This window comes from Triticum aestivum, chromosome 1B (genome assembly GCF_018294505.1).
Source record: "Triticum aestivum cultivar Chinese Spring chromosome 1B, IWGSC CS RefSeq v2.1, whole genome shotgun sequence".
Classification (NCBI taxonomy): domain Eukaryota; kingdom Viridiplantae; phylum Streptophyta; class Magnoliopsida; order Poales; family Poaceae; genus Triticum; species Triticum aestivum.
Genome location: NC_057795.1, coordinates 3,832,062 through 3,853,658, shown reverse-complemented (window position 1 = coordinate 3,853,658; position 21,597 = coordinate 3,832,062). Strand labels below are relative to the sequence as shown.

Here is a 21,597-nt window from a genome sequence, read left to right as displayed (position 1 = left end):
AATCAGAATTTTGAAATTTAAGAAAGTACAAAATTCAATTTTTTCAAAAAATATGTCCACAATCCGCTTGATGTTCTTTTTTACTAATACCTCTAATTCAGCCTATCTGTAATAGTTAGAATGTAGCTTTAGACTCCAACACAGTTTTACTGAAGATGTACAAACAAAAGCAACTTGATAGCGTCGCAAATTTTTGAACTACAATCTGAACTAGCATACCATTGCCTGCATAAACTAAACAGATTCTCAGTTTCTTAACATGACCAAACACTCAATTTTATTAGCTCGACTCACGGTGGTATTGTCCGATTTTCATGATCAAGCCTCGTCGATTCGCTATGAGGGTTTCGGACACAGACCACACTGTTCAACATTTGTCACCAACAAGTTGAGTCCAAAGACGCACAAACATCAGACTAGACGACCATCTTCATCATCACGACCAGCAGTCACAGTCAATTAAGTACATGACCAAATCATTTGAGAATGAAGGGCATCTCTATTTCTCCAGGACTACAACAGACACATTCCATCCGGTTTGGTAGGTCGCCACAACCCCAATGGGAAGAAACCCTCATAGATGTTCGCCACCACGCTACCGCCTCTGTACCGGCTTGTAGAGCACGACGGTCACATACTTGGCCTTGAAACGGTGGGTGATCCCCAGGGCAACCACGGATCTCGAGTTCTCCTTCTCTATGTAGAGGTGGTTGAGCACCACGGGTTGGGGCAGAGGGAGGCTGCTCCCATCGTCATGGCTCGGCGGGAAGCTCAGCAGTGTATGCTGCAGGTGAGGAGGAACCAATGGGGGCTCTCGAGCTTCGTCTTCGTTTCCAGGGATAGGGTTGCTGTAGCTTGAGTCTGGTGATGATGGGACTTCGAATCCAACAACTTGCACCCCTTCCTGCACCCATACCCAAGTTATGTATGTTAACCACCCATCATATGTACAAACATGATAGAGACAGCAGTTTAGAAAAGAAAGAAAGCGATCAATGTACTTACATGGTCATCCCTGCCTTGTCGGTGGTCCATATTGCAGCAAGACTCTGTTCTGTTGCCTATCCTCATAAACGAGTATATGAAAAATGTTGACGTGAGTAATGAATTTTAGTAACTAAATAAATCAAGAGCTGAAATAAATATCACAGATAATGACTCTAAATCGCATACAAGAATCATTCATTGAATGAAATTTGCACATTATGTATTTCTATAATGCACTACATGCAGAAGAAACTTCTGATTTTTGCATGAACTAAATCGATCTGAGTCACCATAGAAAACAAAATCTAGCAGTAAACTAATTACACATTTAATCAATGGAATTTTCCCAGTAAGTAGATTTGTATTCAAACTGCTCTGCTCCAACAGAGAGTGGGAGAGCATGCTGGTATGCTAAGTTGCTAACCGATTTCAGTGTAAAACAGGAATCCAATAGTTTCGCTTCAAAACTGCTCTGTACTTACGAAGGGTACAATTGATTATACTGGCAAAGTGGCAAAGGTTTCAACTACAAAAATGAATTCAAACGGAGTAACTCGGCCCAAGGTAAATAGTTGGAACTACAACGTAGTCAATGCAGGCAGAAAATGAAACAAGACAACTTTGTTGCTGGAAAATTATTAACAATAATAAACTGTTAGGAACTCACTCTTAACTAATACATTCAGATATAAACTAAAGAAAACTCCTAATTTCCACCGTAGCATGCTACCTTATCAAACTCTTTTCCTCCTATACTTCACTGGATTAGCATGACAAAGAGATCCGTCATAGCCGGTTTATTTTGTTGGTAAGAAAGCCAAAGTTGCTTTGATTGTTTTCACTCTGATCTGGTTCTGCAAACAATGAATCAATATCTTCCTTGCCTATACTAGATCAGGTTGTGTTGAACTGTCCATATCTTGATAAAAAATCACTGTTAAAATGTAGCATGCTATGGAAATCAAGGTACATCCCGCCTCTCCATGCAGCCTGAACGTTTGTGCTCATTTGGCCTCCCAATTTCCCCATACTGTAGTGTAGCAGGTACTTAGGCCTGTTGGATCAGAACAGAGCACTAGATTGATAGCACGAGCGCATGGTTTGGCTGCTGCTTCATGTCAAAGCAGCAGAAAGGACAAGTATTGTGACAGCTCAACCCAGGGTCTTGGGTACAGTTTCAATAATATTACGGGGGCTTGGGAATTTACTGCCAAATAGTTTCAAACAAATTATTAAATTCAAAATCTCAAGTCAAGCAAGAACTAGAGGGCATACCAGAAAAACAGAGCAACACTTTCATCATGGTGGTTGGAGCCCTGCTCCTTGGGTTGACCATTGCGGGTTCAATCAGTTGATGCTACATTTATCAATTTAGTAATATTCTCTAAATTACTACCTGGGGATGGGGCCTACATGCAGCTTCTGAACATGTTTTGCGTACACAATAAAAAAGGGCAGCCCGGTGCACATAGCTCCCACTTGCGCAGGGTCCAGGGAAGGGTCTGACCACTTTGGGTGTTTTGTACGCAGCCTTTCCCTGCATTTCGGCAAGATGCTGTTTCCAGGACTCGATCCCATGACCATTGTTGGGTACACAATGGTAGCACAAAATCGATGTGCAGCTGGGATTCAAACCCATTAACACTCAGGCATTAAAACTGGCAACTTACCATCAGGTCAGCACAAGAGATGTTTACTAATGTGAGTTAAACTCAAATGTCACCAAGATTTTAACATTGAATGTCTCATCAGGGCACGAGGATTTCCCAGAATCTCAGCTCGATAAAAAAACTCTGGCTCAAATGGGGCAGCAGCAGCGAATCGACCAAATATTCAGGCAAAGTCTATCAATATTATCTCTTAGCAAGTTAACTTAGTTTGATTTTAACTCGAAGTAACCCCTATTCTCTGGAGGAGTCAAGCAGAAGTTTAGGTGAATGCAAAAACACCTTTCTGTATGCCGAGGGTGAAGTCTCGAATATGGAAAGAAAGCCCAAATGTGGGCATATGTTGTGTAGTTTGGGGACTCCAGCAAGGCTTTTAGCATAGTTACTGCATGGAGCCATTTGTTTTGATGTCACTTGATTTGTGATGCATGAGCATAAAGGCAAATAAAAGGAAACATGTTCAGATTTAGTAAGTTGTGGCAGCTAGTTATCATAATCAATGTTTCTAATTTGATAAAAACAGGAACCTGGGCTTAAGCTGTACCATTTCCGTTCATTTGCATGTATGCTCACGCGACACAAATCCAGAATCAGATCCAAATTAACACATCGGAATAATGGAAACTGTCTGATATACTAAAACCAACTGATAACAGATATAATAACGAAAGTACCTGATATACAGAAAAAAATTACGATTGATGCTTAAGAAATCCTATCGATGTACAGAACTATCTCATACAAAAAAACAGAAAACCTACCTGCAAACAACTTAAACAACATGTTAAAGCCTACAAAGCCGTGACACACCAAAGTCTGCCATATCCCTTACAAAGCGCGTGGGATACGGCAACACGCCGGATTCACCAGGGGCGGGTAAACATATCACCAATTATCCCCCGTTTTCTAAATTTAGAAAAAGAAAGAAATAGGTACAAGCCACCAGTACGCCGCGGATACATTCACGACATGGCGGAGGAAGCAGCCCAGTAAAGCCCAAAAAGCAATGCTTCTGAGTGGTCCACTCAATAGGCTCGATATAGGAGATAACAAAAGGGCAGTGGTTTGATCTCACATCTCAAAAGTTATAATTTTGTCGTTATTACATACTATATCTTTTGAATTAACTATGTAGGCTCCCCTTGTCGCCATATGGCCGTTTCTGGAAAACGCCTTAGCCCGTGCCCCCCGTGCCTGCTGTCCGTTGTATTGGCGCTTCTTAGGTCAACGCAGTTACGTCTATGAACAAGCATCATATGTACATAACCTTTGGAGTCATATATCATAAAAAAATGCCTCCACTCTACATAGACTATCCTGCCCCTGCAACTGTGCAAAATTCTAATGGCTTCATTCATGATGGAGATGCAAAACAAAGGATAGAAATTGGATCCATGCAAAACAAGGCATAACACAGAGAATTGGAAGTGTTTGGGGACAGGGATTCGCTGTTATATAACCCCCCGTGTCGCCATATGTCCGTTTCTTGGAAACGCCTTACCCCGTGTCTCCGTGCCCCCCCCCCCCCCTAATTTGTCGGTATCGGCGCTTCTTACGCTAACACAGTCTAGTTCATGCACAAGCATCATACATATATAACCTTTGGACTCGTACCACAAACAAATGCATGTAGTAGTTCCCTCCACTGCTCCACACAGCCCATCTTTCTCCCTGCTACTTTGCGAAAATTCTACCGGCTTTATCCATGATGGAGATGCACATCAGAGTATAGAAACTGGATCTAAACGCGCGGCACGGAGAAATGAGAGGGGTCGGGCGGCGGAGATTCTCTGTTACCATCCTCACCTTTGCTTCTCGTCGTCGGGGAAGGCGGAGGCTGCGGCAGTTGCTGCTGGGCGGCGAAGGCGGAGATGGTTGGTGCTGCCGTCGGGGAAGGAAGGAAGGAAGGAGGCGCGCGAGTGGAGAGCTTCTGCCGACTCGAGGGGGGTACTTGTCTCAGCCGACAGCAAGGTGGACGTACGAGGCTGGCTGGCGGCGAGGTGGACGATCTGGCGGGGACGGGCGGTGGGAGGGAGTGGTGGCGACAGAGAGATGCGGGGACGGGCGGGGCGGCGTCTGGCCGGCGGCGGGCGGCGGGCGGCGGCGGGGGAGGAAACCCTAGCCGCTCGGTGGGGAATGAGATGCGGGTGGGGTGGGAGAGACGGATTTCCTCAGGTGCGGAGGGTATATCACCCGGTGGCAGTTTTCATGTAATTACGGTGCCACCGAGGGGCACTTTCTGCGTCCACGCCAGAGTGCGGGCCAGCCTGCATAAATGTCCACGTCGGCACTTTTGTGAGCTACACGTGGGGCAACCCTGGGCCTGTTTGGAGGATCCGGCTTGCCTGCTCCCTTTTCATGCTCCCATCCGTGCTCTCACCTCATCTAACGGCTGTCTTTTTTCTTTTTTTCTTTCTAATCTAATCATCTCCCCCCTGATTTTAAGGGGGTGGGGCCGAGTCTTATTTTGTTCCAATCAAATCAAGCCACGTATGCGGGAGCACGGATGGGCACACGGAAGGGGAGCAGGCAAGTCTCATATCCCTGTTTGGATACTTTAACTCAGTCAGGTTGTTCTGTAAAATTGTTCAATGGTTATTTGGATTGTGAGGATACATTGTAAAATTGTAGAAAACGAGTCTTTAGCTGATTTCTAGAACAACCAGTTTCGCTATCTTTTTTTGTGAAAAACGTGTTTACACTAAACTTTCTTTGGGTTAGAAAATTAATAAACCAGGTCGGTAGAGTTTTGTGTTTAGGGCCCTGTTTGTTTCATAAGTCCTAGGACTTTTTTAAGTCCCAACTTATAAGTCATAAGTCCCTACCTGTTTGTTTACAGGGACTTATAAGTCCCGAGTCCCTACCTGTTTGTTTATAGGGACTTATAAGTCCATGTTGCACCGCTGCAACGAGGCTCAGGAGAGGGCCTGTCCGGCGATTGGAGGCACCATTGCAACGAATCGACGCAGAACGAACCGAGGCGGGGCGGCGACGGGGCGAGAGGCGGGGCGGCGATGGGGCGAGAGGCGCGGCGGCGATAGGGCGAGAGGCGGGGCGGCGTGGGGGCGACGACGGGGCGAGAGGCGGGGCGGCGAACCGAGGTGGGGCGGCGACGGGGCGAGAGGCGGGGCGGCGAACCGAGGCGGGGCGGCGACGGGGCGTGCGGGGAACGAGCCTGGAGCGAATAAGCCCCAATAAGCTCCTCCCTGAGAGTCTTATTTGATAAGTCTCAAATCACCACAATAAGTCCCAATAAGTCCCTTGTGTTTGGTTTAGGTGGGACTTATAGGGACTTTTTATGTCCCTAAACCAATAAGTCCCTGGAAACAAACACCCCCTAGATAGCAAACATTAGCTTTATCTCACCTCACCCTTGACCTTCTGCCTTACTTTGCATGTTTGCCATTGACGAGACTTCCAAACTCAACATTGTAATGTATGAATCCACCGTCCAGACTCATGTTGTCCTTCCTTCCGGCCTTCACGACTCTGCGGGCGACCTCCGGTGGGCGTTTTCCCTAGTCTTCAAGGTCATCTTCCTGGGCTACTTCTTGCCTCCCCAGGCCTCCACTGACTCCTCACGGCCGATGGCAAGGGCTTCCGTTGGCCCCTTCCTCGGGTCGCTTCCCCTCCGACCTCCACTTATTCTCAACGCAGCCGCCGGTGAGGTCTTCTGCTGGCCCCTGAGTTCTCCATCCCCCTATACTGACACTGCCGCTAGCTGCTTCTCATGTCCTGATGTAGGGTGGAACCCTATAGCGTCGATCTTTCACGTTTGGAGGGGATCCTACGGAGAATCACGAAGAACACGCGGAAGCACAAAGGGAAACACGGGCGAAAACGAGAGAGAATCACTCAACCAACAAGGAATCGATCACACAAGTGCTAGACCACCACACACATAAGAGATCCACAAGATTCAAAGTCAACAAAGGTAAGGATACAAAGGAACCGTTCTTCTCCAAGAGGAGGCCTTGATGTTCTTCCCTAGAAGGGGTCTTGAATCCGCTTGGGGGATCTTCTCCGAAGAGGTCGTGATCTCCAAGGAGAAGTATCCAAGTGGATGAGCAAAGGTTCTCACACAAATATGAGCTAATCCAATGCTAACCCTCAAAATGGGGAGGAGGAGGTCTATTTATAGTGCTAAGCCACGAAGGGGTAAGTGAGGGGCGAAGGGGTACACGGGCTTCGGCCCAAGTCACGCACGCAGGCGGGGTCCGGATGATCCGGATGGTGGCCCGGATGATCCGGGTGTCGGGGGTCCGGATGATCCGGGTGACCTTCCGGATGATCCGGCTTCGTCGAGCAGCTTCGGGTGTCTTCGAGCACGTTAGCTGGATCGTCCGGGTGGTCGTCCGGATCGTCCGGGCTCGGTCCGGATCGTCCGGCTGGGTGTCCGGATGATCCGGGCAAGTCCTATCTTGCTCCGTTCTTCTTCTTCCTTCTCCTCTTCCATGCTTGGCCTTGGTCCTTGGATTCTTCATGGTCATCTTGGTTGTACCTGAGTGTATGCAAGGTCCATGCATGAGGTAGTAGCCATGTCTCACATGCGGAAAGTGACGGTTCGAAGAGGAGTGAATTCACCTTGTGTCCAATGGCGTATGTTCGAGGTATCGTCATATGTCCTCTTGGGGCTTGGAGAGTAGTCGGAGTGTACATGGGGATGAACGTGGGATGCTCCGCATCATATCCCCCCCCCTTGGGAAAGATCCGACCTCGGATCGTGATCCTCATCACCATGGAAACGGGTGTCGTGGACGGACTTGTAGTGGGACGTAGGTGAAGGCCTTGCGCAATCCAAGTACTCCAAGGTGTCTCCGGTATGTGGTACATGCAAAATGAGCAAACACAAAGTACACTTGGAAATACAATGGTTAGCGCACACAAAGTGTCCATCAATTAAGCGTGAGTCCGTGCTTAGGGATAGTGCGTGACAAAGCGCATGAAGCTTATCAAGATGATATAGAATGATATGCAAAGAATTCATGGGATAATTAGCATGGTGCACAAAGCGACAAATTCTACCATTGTGTAAAATGATGTCATAATGGGATAGTGCATCAAAAGCATGAACATGGCAATGGATGCTCAATATGTATATGTTATCATGCAATTGATGGTGGGCAATATGATCATGATGTATGAATATGCCATCACGGAAGATCACAACAAATTTGCTAAGGAAGTGAACAAGCTCATATATCATGGATGACATGGTAATACAAGATGCAACAAGGCAATCATAATGTGAGTCTATCCATGCATGGGGTGCAAACTTGTGGTGAGTATGATATGTCCATCGAGCATGACATGTATGAGCACAATCAAAAAATATGGAGGTGTTGGTGTACCAAAGCTCGATGTCGAGGCATGAGTGGAGTTCCGAAGGTGCATCCAATAAGTGCGAGCGCTCCTCAATGTGAAGGTCCATGTAGCCAATCTCCAATGTTGCTCCTTCGTTCACGAGATGTATCATGTAGACAACAAGAAGGAAACAACAATGAAAGAGTGACCCATCCAATATGCGTACTTGAGGATGGCTCAAAGGGAAGGAGGTCACCTTTAGGAGTTTCTCAAGGATGATGGAGTCGCGCATCTTGTATGCCTTCACATGACCAATATGTCTCGTGGTGGTACCGCCTTGTAAATCCTTCAAAATGAAAGAACATGACAAACACTTGGAAAAACGAATGAGGTTAGCGAAATGGCAAAACAAATCATTCGTGTGGTAAGATACCCAACAAATGTATGTATCATGCTCATCATAAGAAAATGACAAGGGAGTATTGCATAGTATGGAGGCATATGATACGAGAACAACCAAATGCAATAGGCTCAATCAAACAAGCATGCATCACAAGTAAGGTGTCAAAGTCTCCGAGATCAATAAGCATAGTATGGTTGCACTCCATACAAGTGGATATGAAAGAGGCAACTAATGGACACAAGAGACAATGATCAAGATATATCATGTGAGAGGCATGAGCATATATGTCATCAACCCAAGAAAGCAAATAATAGTGGAACATGGGTGATGCAACATAGCAAGCAATCATAGCGATCAAGTCAAGCAAGCTAGTAGTGCGAAGATGCAACATACTAGAAGGAATCATGGCAAGCATGTAATGTGTGCAAATAGTGGGCATGAATAATGCACATGTCATAGCACAAGCATGAAAGCAAGGTATGAGTAAAATATCATCAATGTATTGGCGAGAGACCATATGTAAATAGCAATGTGGCATCATGACTCTCCCAACACAACAAGCATAAATAACATGGGGCGCATAATAAATATGGCAATAGCAACAAGGATCTCCACCAAGCATGCAAATACACATAGAAGTAGCATAATGGTGAAACATGGGTAGATGCAAGCAAGGGTCACAATTGCATGGCAAAGGCATAGGAGCAAGCATAGCATGCAATGTGAACACGGTAAAATGAGCATAAGGTGACAAGTGGTAAATGGCCCATAGTCGTGTGAGAGCCAAGTAGAAGAGATGCGCGTAGTCCTTGCGCGAAGGGAACGGTGGTAAGGATAGTCCACGGGATCCCAAAGCATTGTTGCTCTCAAGAGCTCGGTTTGTCAACTCTTGGGATTGAGAGGTTGACGAGTATACGTGAGTACCTACACAAAACAAAGACAAAGGGAAAAATGTGTGTGCGTGGTAGATGTACACATCATCCATCATGATGCGCACGTGCATGTGTCGGTTAGCACTAATTAGCCAATGCTCAAATAAATGAGATGCGTGATATAGAAACATGTCATCCATCATGAGAGGTTTGTTATTATGTATAGCATAATGGAGACTCAAATTGTGTAATGCATCATGAGAAATATCTAGAGCATTGTTGTTCATGGAATGCATATGGTGCACGCAGTCATGGGAATCATGCAAAGTATGGAATGCATCAAGATCTCCTAATATGTATGAGGAAACTATGGGGGTCTCCTCATGAGCAAGAGTAGTAACATCATGTGGAGAATATTGACAACATCCAAAACAATGCATATTTGGAACAATGTGATCATGGCATGACATATTGGATGAATTGCGCAAATCATGTAAAGGAAGCATGGCAATATCATCACATGAAAAACAAAAGCCAATGACCATCATCTCGTCATCTATGCCATAAGTGCAAATAGGATTTATTTTAATGGGGCATGCATAGTTACTATGTTGAGATTGAAATGATGCAATATGGGAGATCTCTTTCATAGCATATGACAAGTTCAATGGATTGTCAAACATGATGTGACCAAAAGAATTTTCACATGATATCCTATGGAGCATAGCATCACAACTAGGCAACTCAAAGTGCTCATCATCATATTCATCATAAATAGGTAAGTCAAGGCATGAAGGAGTTTCACTAGCATGAAGCATGGTAATAGGTGGGTCAACATCATGGGAGCAATCATCGTCAAGAGAGTCCACTAGTGGGACAAGAGAAGCACCATCACCTATGTTACCTTTGGAGTGTCGCTCATGTGTTGTAGGTGAGGTGTTGAAGATCCACTCATTGTCATCTTCATCTTGATGGAACCATGTGGGGGTGCATCATCGTCCACCATGGCCATCGTCGTCCCCATTGGAGGGATGGACTCGTCGAGGATAGGCATGTCGTCATGTAGGAGACCTAGCACCAAAGAAGAAAACACACTAGGAGTAGAGGTTAAGTCGTTAGAAATCATAGTGGCCTCACATGCCATGTCAACTACCTCACTCACTAAGTGTTGTGGCTCACTCACTCCCTCAAGGATGCTCTCACTCATATGGTTGGTGGAGTCACTCAAATGGCACTCAACCTCACATAGGATGTGTGGCATGCTCTCATGTGTGGGGCTAGTGGTGGTCACACTCATCCTCTCATAGGAAATGCTCTCAATGTCACATATGGTGGAATCACTCATGTCACTCATGTGGCGGTGGCTCTCCTCACATGGCACTTGGGGCATCTCGACATATGTGGGTGTCGGAGAGATGTTGGTGCAAATGTCTCCATGCTCAACTCCTATCGCCGTGGTCGAAGGGGATGGCCCTTGCTCGACCTTCTTGTCGCCGTCTTGGTGTTGGAGGTCCATATGATGTGGCACCTCATAGCTCGTCTCCATGATCGAAGGGAGTTTCCCATGCTCGGCCATCTTCCTTGGGGGGCTTCCGAAGATGGAAGTGTCACCCTCGCTCGTAGGTGGTTGCCTTGGACTTGATGAAGTCGATGTAGGTGTACTCGTGGGAAGTAGGCAAAGATGTCGTACGTCCAAAGGCGAAGATGCCTTGAGAACACTTGACGAAGATGCCGAAGTGGTTGATGTAGCCGTAGCGCCGTCTTGGTGGTGGTCATCTCGCGGTCTTCTTTTGTGCTCTTGAAGCTTGGACTTGGCGTGAAGTAGGGCTTGTTGGGACTTGTGCACTTGCGCTTGTGGAGCATCTTCATGATGATGATGTCGTTGTCGTGCTTGAGCTCCTAGGAGATGTCGTTCGTCGTCGTCGTGCACATGTTGCTTGGAGGTGACTTGCCCTTCATGACGATGTTGATCACGAACGTGATGGTGGTCGCCATGTAGATGTGGACGAGGACGATTTGCACTTGCATCTTTTTCGCGCTCCGAAGACTTGTGGCTTGACCGTCGTCGTCTTGAGGGTGATGAAGTGGAAGAAGACTTGATCAAGGCCCGAATCTCTTCCATCCTCGCATCTTGCTCCTCCTTTTGTGCGGCAAGCTTGTTGTCGATGTAGTCCCTTTTCCTTGCTTCGGAGTGGAAAATGTCGATGGAGATGTTCTCAATGCGCTCTTTGCAATCTTGATTGTGCGCCTTGCATTTGTCCTTGTAGTCCGAAGGTGGACCTTTTGGTGATGTAGTTGTTCACGCCGTCGTTGTTGTCATAGACCGGAGAGGGAATGCCTTGCCTATCCATCACAAGACTCAAGCAAATATGAGTGGGAGAAAGAGAAGAACTTATACCAATGTACCTTGACCGATGTTGACAATGAATCAAGTTCACTCAAATGCGGACAACGAAATAGCACTATTGGTACCAATCCTTGTCGGTTCTCACACCTACACAAGTAAGGCTTATAGTGGAGCTCGGTGAGGATAGTGGCACAAAAATTTAATGCAAAATGTTAGCAAGAGTCAATAATGTTGAAAGAGATTCACAAATTTGCAAGTGAAACAAATGGACCAATAGCAATATGGATGGCACACGGAAACGCACACACAAATAGATAAATGGGGTCGCGCAACCAAGGAGTGAGCACAAAATGTGGAATCCACGGAAAACGCTCGTGTTGCACAACTCAAGAGAGACGCTAGCACGATTGCTCAATAGGCGGATACGACACTTGTGCACAACCTATAAGATGCAAAATGGATAAACTTTCTATCCCAAGTATGCTATGTATGTATGGTTCCCGGTGTTTCTCTCAAGATGATCCAAGATGATCGGATATGACAATCTTATATGCAATGTGGTATGATGCTATGGCACTTGCTTGCAAGCTTCTTTTCTCTCTCTCTTTTGCTTAAAAGCTTTATTTCTCTTTTTTTTCTCTATGGCCACTTTTGCACAATGCACAAACCAAGATAGCAATTGTGTATATGCGGGAACAAACTTGAGACACAATGGATGATATGATACCAAGATGATATGGTATGTATGCTATGGGAAGTATGATCACTAATGTGCACAAGTAACGTTGCCGGCAATACTCAAATGGCTAGTCTCGATAGGCAAGCAACGCAAAAGTAAGGCTAGGGGTTAACAATGGAGGGATACCACAATACCAAGATGATATGGAGGTTACCGTCTTTGGCGATGATGAGCGGCGGTGTTCTTGATGTAGAAACCAAGATGATGGAGTCTCGTCCCTGTCAGGACCCCGACTCAATGTCACATCGATCTAGCCTGTAACACCTCATATCACTTTGCGGCCTCACGCACGGTATCCCCACGGGTGTCGCCTTACCTTTGCCCGGGACCGTTTGCGCCTTTTGGCACACGTATATGATAGTGTCGCTAGCATCCATATGAAAAGGAGCCCGGGCTGACATGGCTAGTTGTAAACCCAAAGTGACACAGACTTACAGGGACAGGCATCCGTGACCCAGCATCGAACGTGTCGGTCATCAGCAAGTAAGTTCCGGGCTGTAGCACTAGGCTAGCAGGACTCCGGTAAACCGGGCTGTAGCGGGCTAACAGGACTCCGGTACTCAATGCGTGACATTTCCCCGAAGGGACAGACACAGGAACGAAGAAGGACACATGCCGGCCAGCCAAGTGTTCCGGAGCAGTAGCGAGCTACCATGGCTCAGTGGAATCACTAGGAGACATTTCCCGGTAAGAGAGGCTACTAAAGATAAACAACTAGATAGTCAGATCCCACACATACCAAGCATTTCAATCATACACACAATATGCTCGATATGTGCAAATACAACAAGGCATCACAACATGACTCTATGACACAAGTACTTTATTTAAAGGCTCAGAGAGCCATACATAGCATACACACAAGTACGGGTCACACGACCCAGCATTCAAGTCATACAGTCATACAAACCAACAGCGGAAGTAACATGTCTGAGTACAGACAACTAGTAAAATAAAAGAGGCTTGGAAAGCCTAGCTATACTACGTGGTCCTTCACAAGCTCAGGATCACCACCTGGGCCTTAGCCTACTCATTGATGTCAACGTCTACGAAGAACCCATCAGAAGGGGTTGCAGCGTCTTCTGTAAAAATGTAAATTATAGCAACATGAGTACAAAGGTACTCAGCAAGACTTACATCAGATCCTACATACATGCACATTATCAAGAAGGGTTGGTGGAGTTATTGCAGCACGCCAGCTTTGACTCTTGGCTAAGCTATCCTACGAGACTCCAACTTGAAATGGTTTTGCGCACACGAGTCCACTACTCACCACTTCAATACACTACCGAGGATCCACCTCCGTCTTCCTACGGAAGAGCCATCCTCGGCACTCACGCTTATCTTGAGGCTTTTAGTAGTTTCCATTTACTTGTCTATGAACTGTATAGGCAACCAAGTAGTCCTTTACCGCGGACGCGGCTATTCGAATAGATTAGGTTAACCCTGCAGGGGTGTACTTCTTCATACACGCTCTCACCACTTACCGCCGTTTACACGACATGTACTCGGCAACCTTCAAGCGGAAGCCCAACGTGGGTGTCGGCCACGACCTACCTAAACACCTAAGTCTCTAGTCCAGGTTTATCGCCTATTTGGGTTCCATCCATGAGGAGATCCGGCCGAAGTTTCGCTCACGGCCCCAAACGATGTGAACAGGGTTCCCGAGATACCAAACGGGCATCCGGTACACCCGGCCACGTACCTACCACATCACAGCCCACCCCTACGGTCAGCGCTGTCCACGGCCTCCAGTAGGCTACAAACACCAGAAACTACTTGCAACTCCTGGACAGAAGACTAGGGTGAATAAGAAGCCGAGAGGGTCCATTGGTTTCGGGCCCAATGCATGGTAGTAGCTGAATCTTAAATCACACATACAGATCTCAGTGCTTAAGGACGGCCTCAATGAAACAACCCACCATGTACTCCTACATGGCCTCTCATCGATACCTTTACCAAATCGTGTTCAACACACCACTCTCAAACTGATATGATCATTTCACTCTAGCCCATCACCCAGATGAACCAGACCTGACACGACTCTAAGCATAGCAGGCATAGCAAGGTAGGAACAACACATACATATGGCTCAAACAACTCCTACACATGCTAGTGGGTTTCATCTAGTTACTGTGGCAATGACAGGTCATGCAGAGGAAATGGGTTCAACTACCGAAGCACACAGCAGTTTGAAACGCGTTGTCTTAATGCAGTATAAAAGAGCAGGAGCGAGAACATAGGATTGTATCGATATGATCAAATAGTTGGTTGCTTGCCTGATGGGTCGATGCACTGATACGATTCTTCGCTAGGGTAATCACGGTACTCCTCGGAGGCAGAACCTGCCGCAAAGAACACCGATACACAGCCATCACCAAACAATGTGCGACAATATGATGCATGCATGAAACATGGCAATATGAGTGTGTTGGGCTAATGCCACTAAGACCAGAAGGGTTTGAACCAATTTGAACCAAAGATTCAAATTTCAAACTCATACATGGCCCTTTAAAGTGTTTTATCTTGTTCTGCATTAAACATCAAGTTAACTTGTTTAATCATGCATGGAAACAGTACAGGTGGATAGATTGGATTTTTCTGATCATTTTTCATATATAATTTGTTTGATTTGGAGCTATGGTTGAATTTATATGAATTTTTGAAATTTGGGTTATTTTCTGGAATTTATAAATCATTTTGGATTTAATTAAATTCCAGAAAAAGGTTTACTGCGTCAGCATGAGGTCATGCTGACCTCAGCAAGTCAACAGCCGGTCCAGGTCAAACTGACCAGTGGGTCCAGGGTGTCAGTGGATAATTAAACTAGCTTAATTAGTTTAAACTAATCTGGGTAATTAGCAGAAGGGGGCCCCACCTGTCATTGACTCAACAGAGTCAACCAGGGCCCACCCGTGGTCAAAAACAGGTCGGCTGCACCGGCGTTTAGCCGGCGGCGAGCCCGACGCGGCGGCGGAAGTGGTTTTGGCCGTTCCGGCCACCAAATGGGTCGCGGAGGGCATCGGGGTGGAGCTGAGGACGAGCCGCGGCTCTTGGCGGAGTCCGTTGGGGTCGGGGTGGCCGGAGTTGGCGTCGGCGGCGACTTTGGCGGCCACCGGAGTTCGGTTGGAGACGAACTCGGGCTAGGGGGTGCAGTGAGGTGCGGGGACTGCACGGTTGGACTCAACGCAGCGTGGTGAGTGCGTTGGACACCGTGAGGTGGCCGGAGGATGGCCGGGAGCACGTCGGCGACGAGATCCGCGGCGGTGCGTGCGGTCGATCTTCGTGCGGTGGCTACACGGCTCGGGGGCGAGAGAGGAAGGGTAGGAGGGGTAGCTATGCTCACAGAGCACTCGTAGAGGCCACCGGCGGGGTCGGGGACGAGCTGAGGCGGCGACGGCGTTGAAGGGGATCTCCGGCAACGGCGGACTCGGGCGAGGTCGGTGCGGTGGACTCGGGCCTCGTGAGGGCTCGGGGCTCGGCTTGCTCGAAGGAGTAGAGGACGGCGGAGCGTCTGGACACGGTGGCGCGGCGTGGAGATGACGGAGAGCACGCCTACGGCGGCGGAGCGGCGTCGGTGGCGTCGGTCATGGCGTGGGAGAGCGAGGGAGAGGAGTTGGGGAAGAAAGGAGGTGTCCTGGGGGTTCGCGGCTCGACGTGGAGTTCATCCAGGCCAGCTAGGCGGCGAGAGGAGGAAGCAGGGCGACGTGCAGCTGCGTGGCGTGCTGCGGTGCTGCCGTCGAGCACCTGCCTGCCTGCCTGGCCGGCAAGCAGCTCGCTGGCGCGGCACTGGGCTGGGCCGGCAGGTGGGCCGGGTGCTGGGCGCCAGTTAAGATTTCCCCTGTTTTTTCTTTTCTATTTTTCTGTAACTTTGTGGAATTATTAAAAATACCTAGACAACTCCTAAAATCACCAAACTGCTCCTGGTCCATAGTTGGATTATTTCCAACATGAAACATTTTAGTTTGGAGATATTTGAGCATTTGAAATATTTTATATAATTTTAAATGCCCAAATTCAAATATTTATGATTTAATTCAAAGACCCTAAGATGACCTAGGAAATTGTGCATCACTTTTGGCAGAGGTTCTGAACCAAGACAAAAATGATGGACATTTTAGAAGGGCATTTCAGGTTCATTGAAAAAGTTTTTAGTAAACCCTAGTTGGTTTCAGAGGGGGCTGGGGGTTCTGTCATCCCCATTTCAAGTTTCTGATGAAAAGAATAGACATGATGCAACACTCTAATGCATAACTAGCTAGGGTGTGACAACTCACCCCCACTCAAAAGAATCTCGTCCCGAGATTTGGGTTCCTCCGGAAAGAAGGCGGGATACTCAAGTCGAAGACGATCCTCCCTTTCCCAGGTTGCTTCCTTCTCAGAATGGTGCGACCATTGAACCTTGAGAAACTTGATATTATGACGTCGAGTGATACGCTCGGCCTGATCGAGAATACGAGCGGGGTACTCTCGATACATGAGACTATCTTGGAGATCAAGCGTTTCGTGGTCCACTCCACGGATAGGATCCGAGAAGCAACGCCTGAGTTGAGAAACGTGGAAGACATCGTGGACTCTGGAGAGATGCGGAGGTAGTTCCAATTGGTAGGCAACTCCTCCTCGTTTAGCGAGAATGCGAAAAGGTCCAATGTAACGAGGAGCCAATTTGCCTTTGATACCGAAACGATGGGTTCCCTTCAGAGGAGTAACCCGAAGGTAAGCCTTCTCGTCAACCTCGAAAGTCATAGCCTTATGTTTTCGGTCATATTGACTCTTTTGACGAGATTGGGCTGTTTTCAACTTTTCACGAACGATGCGAACTTGCTCTTCTGCTTCCTGGATCATATCCGGGCCAAAGAATTGTCTTTCCCCGGTTTCTGACCAATTAAGGGGTGTTCGACACCGTCGTCCATAGAGAACTTCAAAAGGGGCTTTACCCAAGCTAGACTGATAGCTGTTGTTATAAGCGAATTCGGCAAATGGAAGGCATTTCTCCCAATCCATTCCGAATGAGATAACAGAAGCTCGAAGCATGTCTTCTAGAATCTGGTTGACGCGTTCTACTTGACCACTTGATTGAGGGTGAAAAGCGGTGCTAAAGGAAAGGCGGGTTCCCATAGCATTTTGGAAACTTTCCCAAAATCGAGAGGTGAAAAGACTTCCTCGATCCGAGTTAATTTCCAACGGAACACCATGGAGGGACACTATTCGGGAGATGTACAAGTCTGCTAACTGACTAGCAGTTATACTCTCACGAACAGGTAAGAAATGGGCTACTTTGGAAAGACGATCGACAACGACGAAGATAGCATTATTCCCTCTCTTGGTCCTGTGAAAACCCGTGATGAAGTCCATACCAATTTTATCCCATTTCCATTCAGGAATAGCTAGGGGTTGAAGGGTGCCAGCAGGCCGTTAATGCTCTGCTTTTACACGACGGCAGACGTCGCAATTAGCAATATACTGAGCAATTTCTCTCTTCATCCTAGTCCACCAGAACCTCTGGCGTAGGTCCTGATACATCTTAGTGCTACCGGGATGAATAGTGAGAGGAGATTCATGAGCTTCCTTAAGGATCAATCGCCTCAGGTTTCACACCTTGGGAACCACTAGCCGATTCCCGAAGTATACGACCCCTTGATCATCAATGGAGAAACAATTCGCAACTCCTTTCTGGATGTTTCTCTTGATGCGGGAAATTCCCAGATCTACTTTCTGTGCTTTGATAATCTGATCCGTAAGGGTAGGTTTCGCCACCAAGGTGGAAAGGAATCCTTGAGGAACAATGTGGAGATTAAGTTTCCGAAATTCCTCATGGAGAAGTGGTTGACTTTGTTGTAACATCAGGTTGTTACAATAAGATTTACGACTTAGCGCATCAGCCATGACATTGGCTTTCCCTGGGGTGTAAGTTATTCCTAAGTCGAAATCTGTGATCAACTCGACCCAACGTCTTTGCCTGAGATTCAAATCCGGTTGGGTGAAGATGTACTTCAGACTTTGGTGATCGGTGAATATCTCGCAACGATTACCGAGGAGGTAATGTCGCCAGGTTTTAAGTGCATAGACTACAGCTGCAAGCTCTAGATCATGAGTAGGATAATTCTCCTCATGTGGGTGCAATTGCCGTGAAGCGTAAGCAATTACGTGTCGATCTTGCATGAGAATACAGCCTAGTCCTTGTCGCGAGGCGTCGCAGTAAATAACAAAGTCCTTAGAGAAATCTGGTGGTACCAGTACGGGAGCAGATGTCAGGCGTCTTTTCAGTTCCTGAAAGCTGTGCTCACATTGTGGAGTCCACTCGAACTTTTTATCTTTCTTGAGGAGTTCGGTTAGAGGTTTAGCAACTTTGGAGAAGTTCTCGACAAAGCGACGACAATAGCTCGCTAGGCCAAGGAAACTCCGAACTTGCTTGACCGATTCAGGTGGAGTCCAATTAAGGACGACTTGAACTCGCTCAGGATTAACAGCAATACCTTTGCCAGAAATTACATGTCCTAGATAGGTCACTTCTGACAACCAAAATTCACATTTAGAAAATTTGGCATAAAGGCGATGCTCTCGAAGTTTCTTCAACACTAGCCTTAGATGTTCGGCATGTTCTTCCTCGTTCTTGGAGTAGATGAGTATATCATCGAGGTAAACCACGACGAATTTATCCAAATACTCCATGAAGATTGAGTTCATTAACCGAGAAAAGGTGGCTGGAGCGTTGGTTAAACCGAAGGACATGACGGTGTACTCGTATTGGCCATAACGAGTAACAAAGGCCGTTTTCGGAATGTCCCCGTTCCTGATTTTGATTTGATGGTAGCCCAACCTCAAATCCATTTTAGAGAAGACTGAGGATCCAGCGAGCTGATCATACAGGTCGTTGATCCTGGGGAGCGGATACTTGTTCTTAATTGTGACCAAGTTAACCGGTCGATAATCTACAACCATCCGGTCCGTACCATCCTTCTTCTTGACGAAGAGGACGGGGCAAGCCCAAGGAGAAGAACTAGGTCGGATGAAACCCTTTTTCAAGGACTCATCAAGTTGTTTCTTAAGCTCGACTAGTTCTAGTGGTGCCATCTTATAGGGTCTTCTAGCAATCGGGACGGTTCCTGGAATGAGGTCTATTACGAACTCAACATCCCTGTCGGGTGGAACACCTGGCAATTCCTCTGGGAAGACATCCGGAAAGTCACGGACTACCGGAACATCCTCAAGGTCTGGCAAAGGGCTGGCGTTAAGAGAATATAATTGTTGCTTGGTTATTCGGGTCAAGACATTGACTATCTTCCCCGAAGGATGGGTGAGTTGAACAGTCCTAGAGAAGCAATCAATTTTGGCATGATGGGCTAACATCCAGTCCATACCCAAGATGATATTAATATCCGAAGATTTGAGAGCTATCAAAGATGCAAGGAAAACAAGTCTGTCGACTTGGATTTCATTTCCATGGCTTACTCTAGAAGTTTGCCATCTAGAACCCGGAGTGGAAATTTCCATGGTAGAAGGCATGTCACAGAAGGCGGTGTTATGCAAGCGAGCATAGTTTTCGGATATGAATGAATGAGATGCTCCAGTATCGAAAAGAACAGATGCCGGGTGGCAATTTACAAGGAGCGTACCGAGAACGGCATTGGGATCCTCTTGAGCTTCTTCCGCAGAGACACAATTAACATGGCCACGTGCAGTGGTGGCCGGCTTGGCGTAGAACACTTTCCCTGTCGGCTTGCCACGACCAACAGTTTTTGCTGTCTGGTTGGGGTTGGTTTGGGGGCACTCGCGCATATAGTGGCCTGATTCCCCACACTTGAAGCAAGTCACGGAACTGGTGCGTGGAGGAGCATTGTTGGTTGGACCACCATAGGGCTTGGCTGGTGCATATTGCTGAGCTGGCCGAGGCGCCTAAAAGGATGGCCTCGGTGTGAACCTGGGTGGTAGGGCAGTGTTAGGCACCCATACACGGCGCTTCTGGGGTCCAGCACCGGATGAAGAACCCAAATCACGGCCATGCTTGCGTGATGCATCGAAATTAGTCTGTCCCGTCTCAGCACTGATGGCTTTATTCACAAGCTTCTGAAAAGAGGTGCACTCATGCAGACGGAGGTCACGACGGAGCTCAGGACTAAGTCCCTTACGGAACCTTGCCTGCTTCTTGGCATCGGTAGAAACTTCCTCAATTGCATAACGTGCAAGGTTATCGAACTCCCTGCTGTAAGCGTCAACAGAGAGTCGACCTTGAGTGAAGCTACAGAACTCCTCACGTTTACGATCCATGAGACCCTCCGGAATGTGATGTTCACGGAAAGCCTCGCTGAATTCAGCCCAAGTAGTGACATGGCCCGCTGGGCGCATAGCTTCATAATTCTCCCACCAGAGACTGGCGGGGCCTTCAAGATGATATGCAGCAAAAGTGACCTTATCAGCCTCAGCTACCAGTGTAGAACGCAGTTTGTGAGTAATACTGCGAAGCCAGTCATCAGCGTCGAGAGGCTCGACGGAGTGGTGGAAGGTAGGCGGGTGTAACTTGATGAAATCACTGAGTGACACCAAGTTATTTCTCTGATGGTGTGCTGTGTTCTGTTCGATGCGCTCCAACAAACGGTTGGTCTCCCGCTTGTTTCTCTCGGCTTCCAGCATAACTTCGGCTAGAGAAGGAGGGTGAGGCAGATTTGCATTCCTGACTTCACCGCCTTCGGCCTGCTCTTGGGGAGCAGGGTTTTTGCGCGTGTTAACCATCCTAGGAAAAACAAGACAATGGTTAAGTCCAAAATGCTAAGATTCCGACATAGAATGTAGAATGTAATGGACAACTCAGATTGCAAGATGATCATCCGTATGACATGGTAGGTACAAAAACTACTTCTTTATTCCATCGTCATACAAACCATACAAGGTTTAGTACAAGACCAACAAAGTACTACTACGGTGAAAGGGAGATTACATCTCATCGGAGGCATTCCAAGCTCCTATACATTATTTTTCATACACCCCCGGAATGACTACACACTAAGTCATATTCCACAAGTCACGCAGGACAGCGGAAATACAACTGTTACAGTACTAGTGGAACTACTACTAACTCAGACGTCTCCGTAGTAGTCCTCGTAGAAGTCACCTCCATAGCCTGGAAGTTCAACGTGAGCATCCGGAAACAGACGATCTCGCGGAGCTTGTGGACCAAAAGGGCTAGGGTGAGGTCTTGGACCAACAAACGGTGGCCTGCGGGGACCACGAGGTGGGGTGATGCCTCCCACATCACGCCAACCCATCACGTCTGGCAGAGC

At 47.3% G+C, this 21,597-nt stretch overlaps 1 protein-coding gene across 1 annotated transcript; it reads right to left on the bottom strand.

The window, feature by feature from the left end:
• Window positions 1–260: 260 nt before the first annotated feature.
• Window positions 261–4,779, bottom strand: LOC123102626 (SNF1-related protein kinase regulatory subunit beta-3). Its single transcript, XM_044524047.1, has 3 exons — window positions 4,461–4,779; window positions 1,006–1,061; window positions 261–904 (listed from the first exon to the last, which is right to left on the bottom strand). Exons 2-3 carry the CDS (start codon window positions 1,033–1,035, stop codon window positions 596–598), a joined length of 339 nt encoding a protein of 112 aa, XP_044379982.1. The 5' UTR covers window positions 1,036–1,061; window positions 4,461–4,779; the 3' UTR covers window positions 261–595.
• Window positions 4,780–21,597: the final 16,818 nt, after the last annotated feature.

Coding starts and splice junctions, on each gene's coding strand:
- LOC123102626 (XM_044524047.1), bottom strand. CDS start 1,035: ATGGACCACCGACAAGGCAGGGATGACCAT. Junction 905..1,005: donor GACAAGGCAGGGATGACCAT/GTAAGTACATTG, acceptor GTATGGGTGCAG/GAAGGGGTGCAAGTTGTTGG.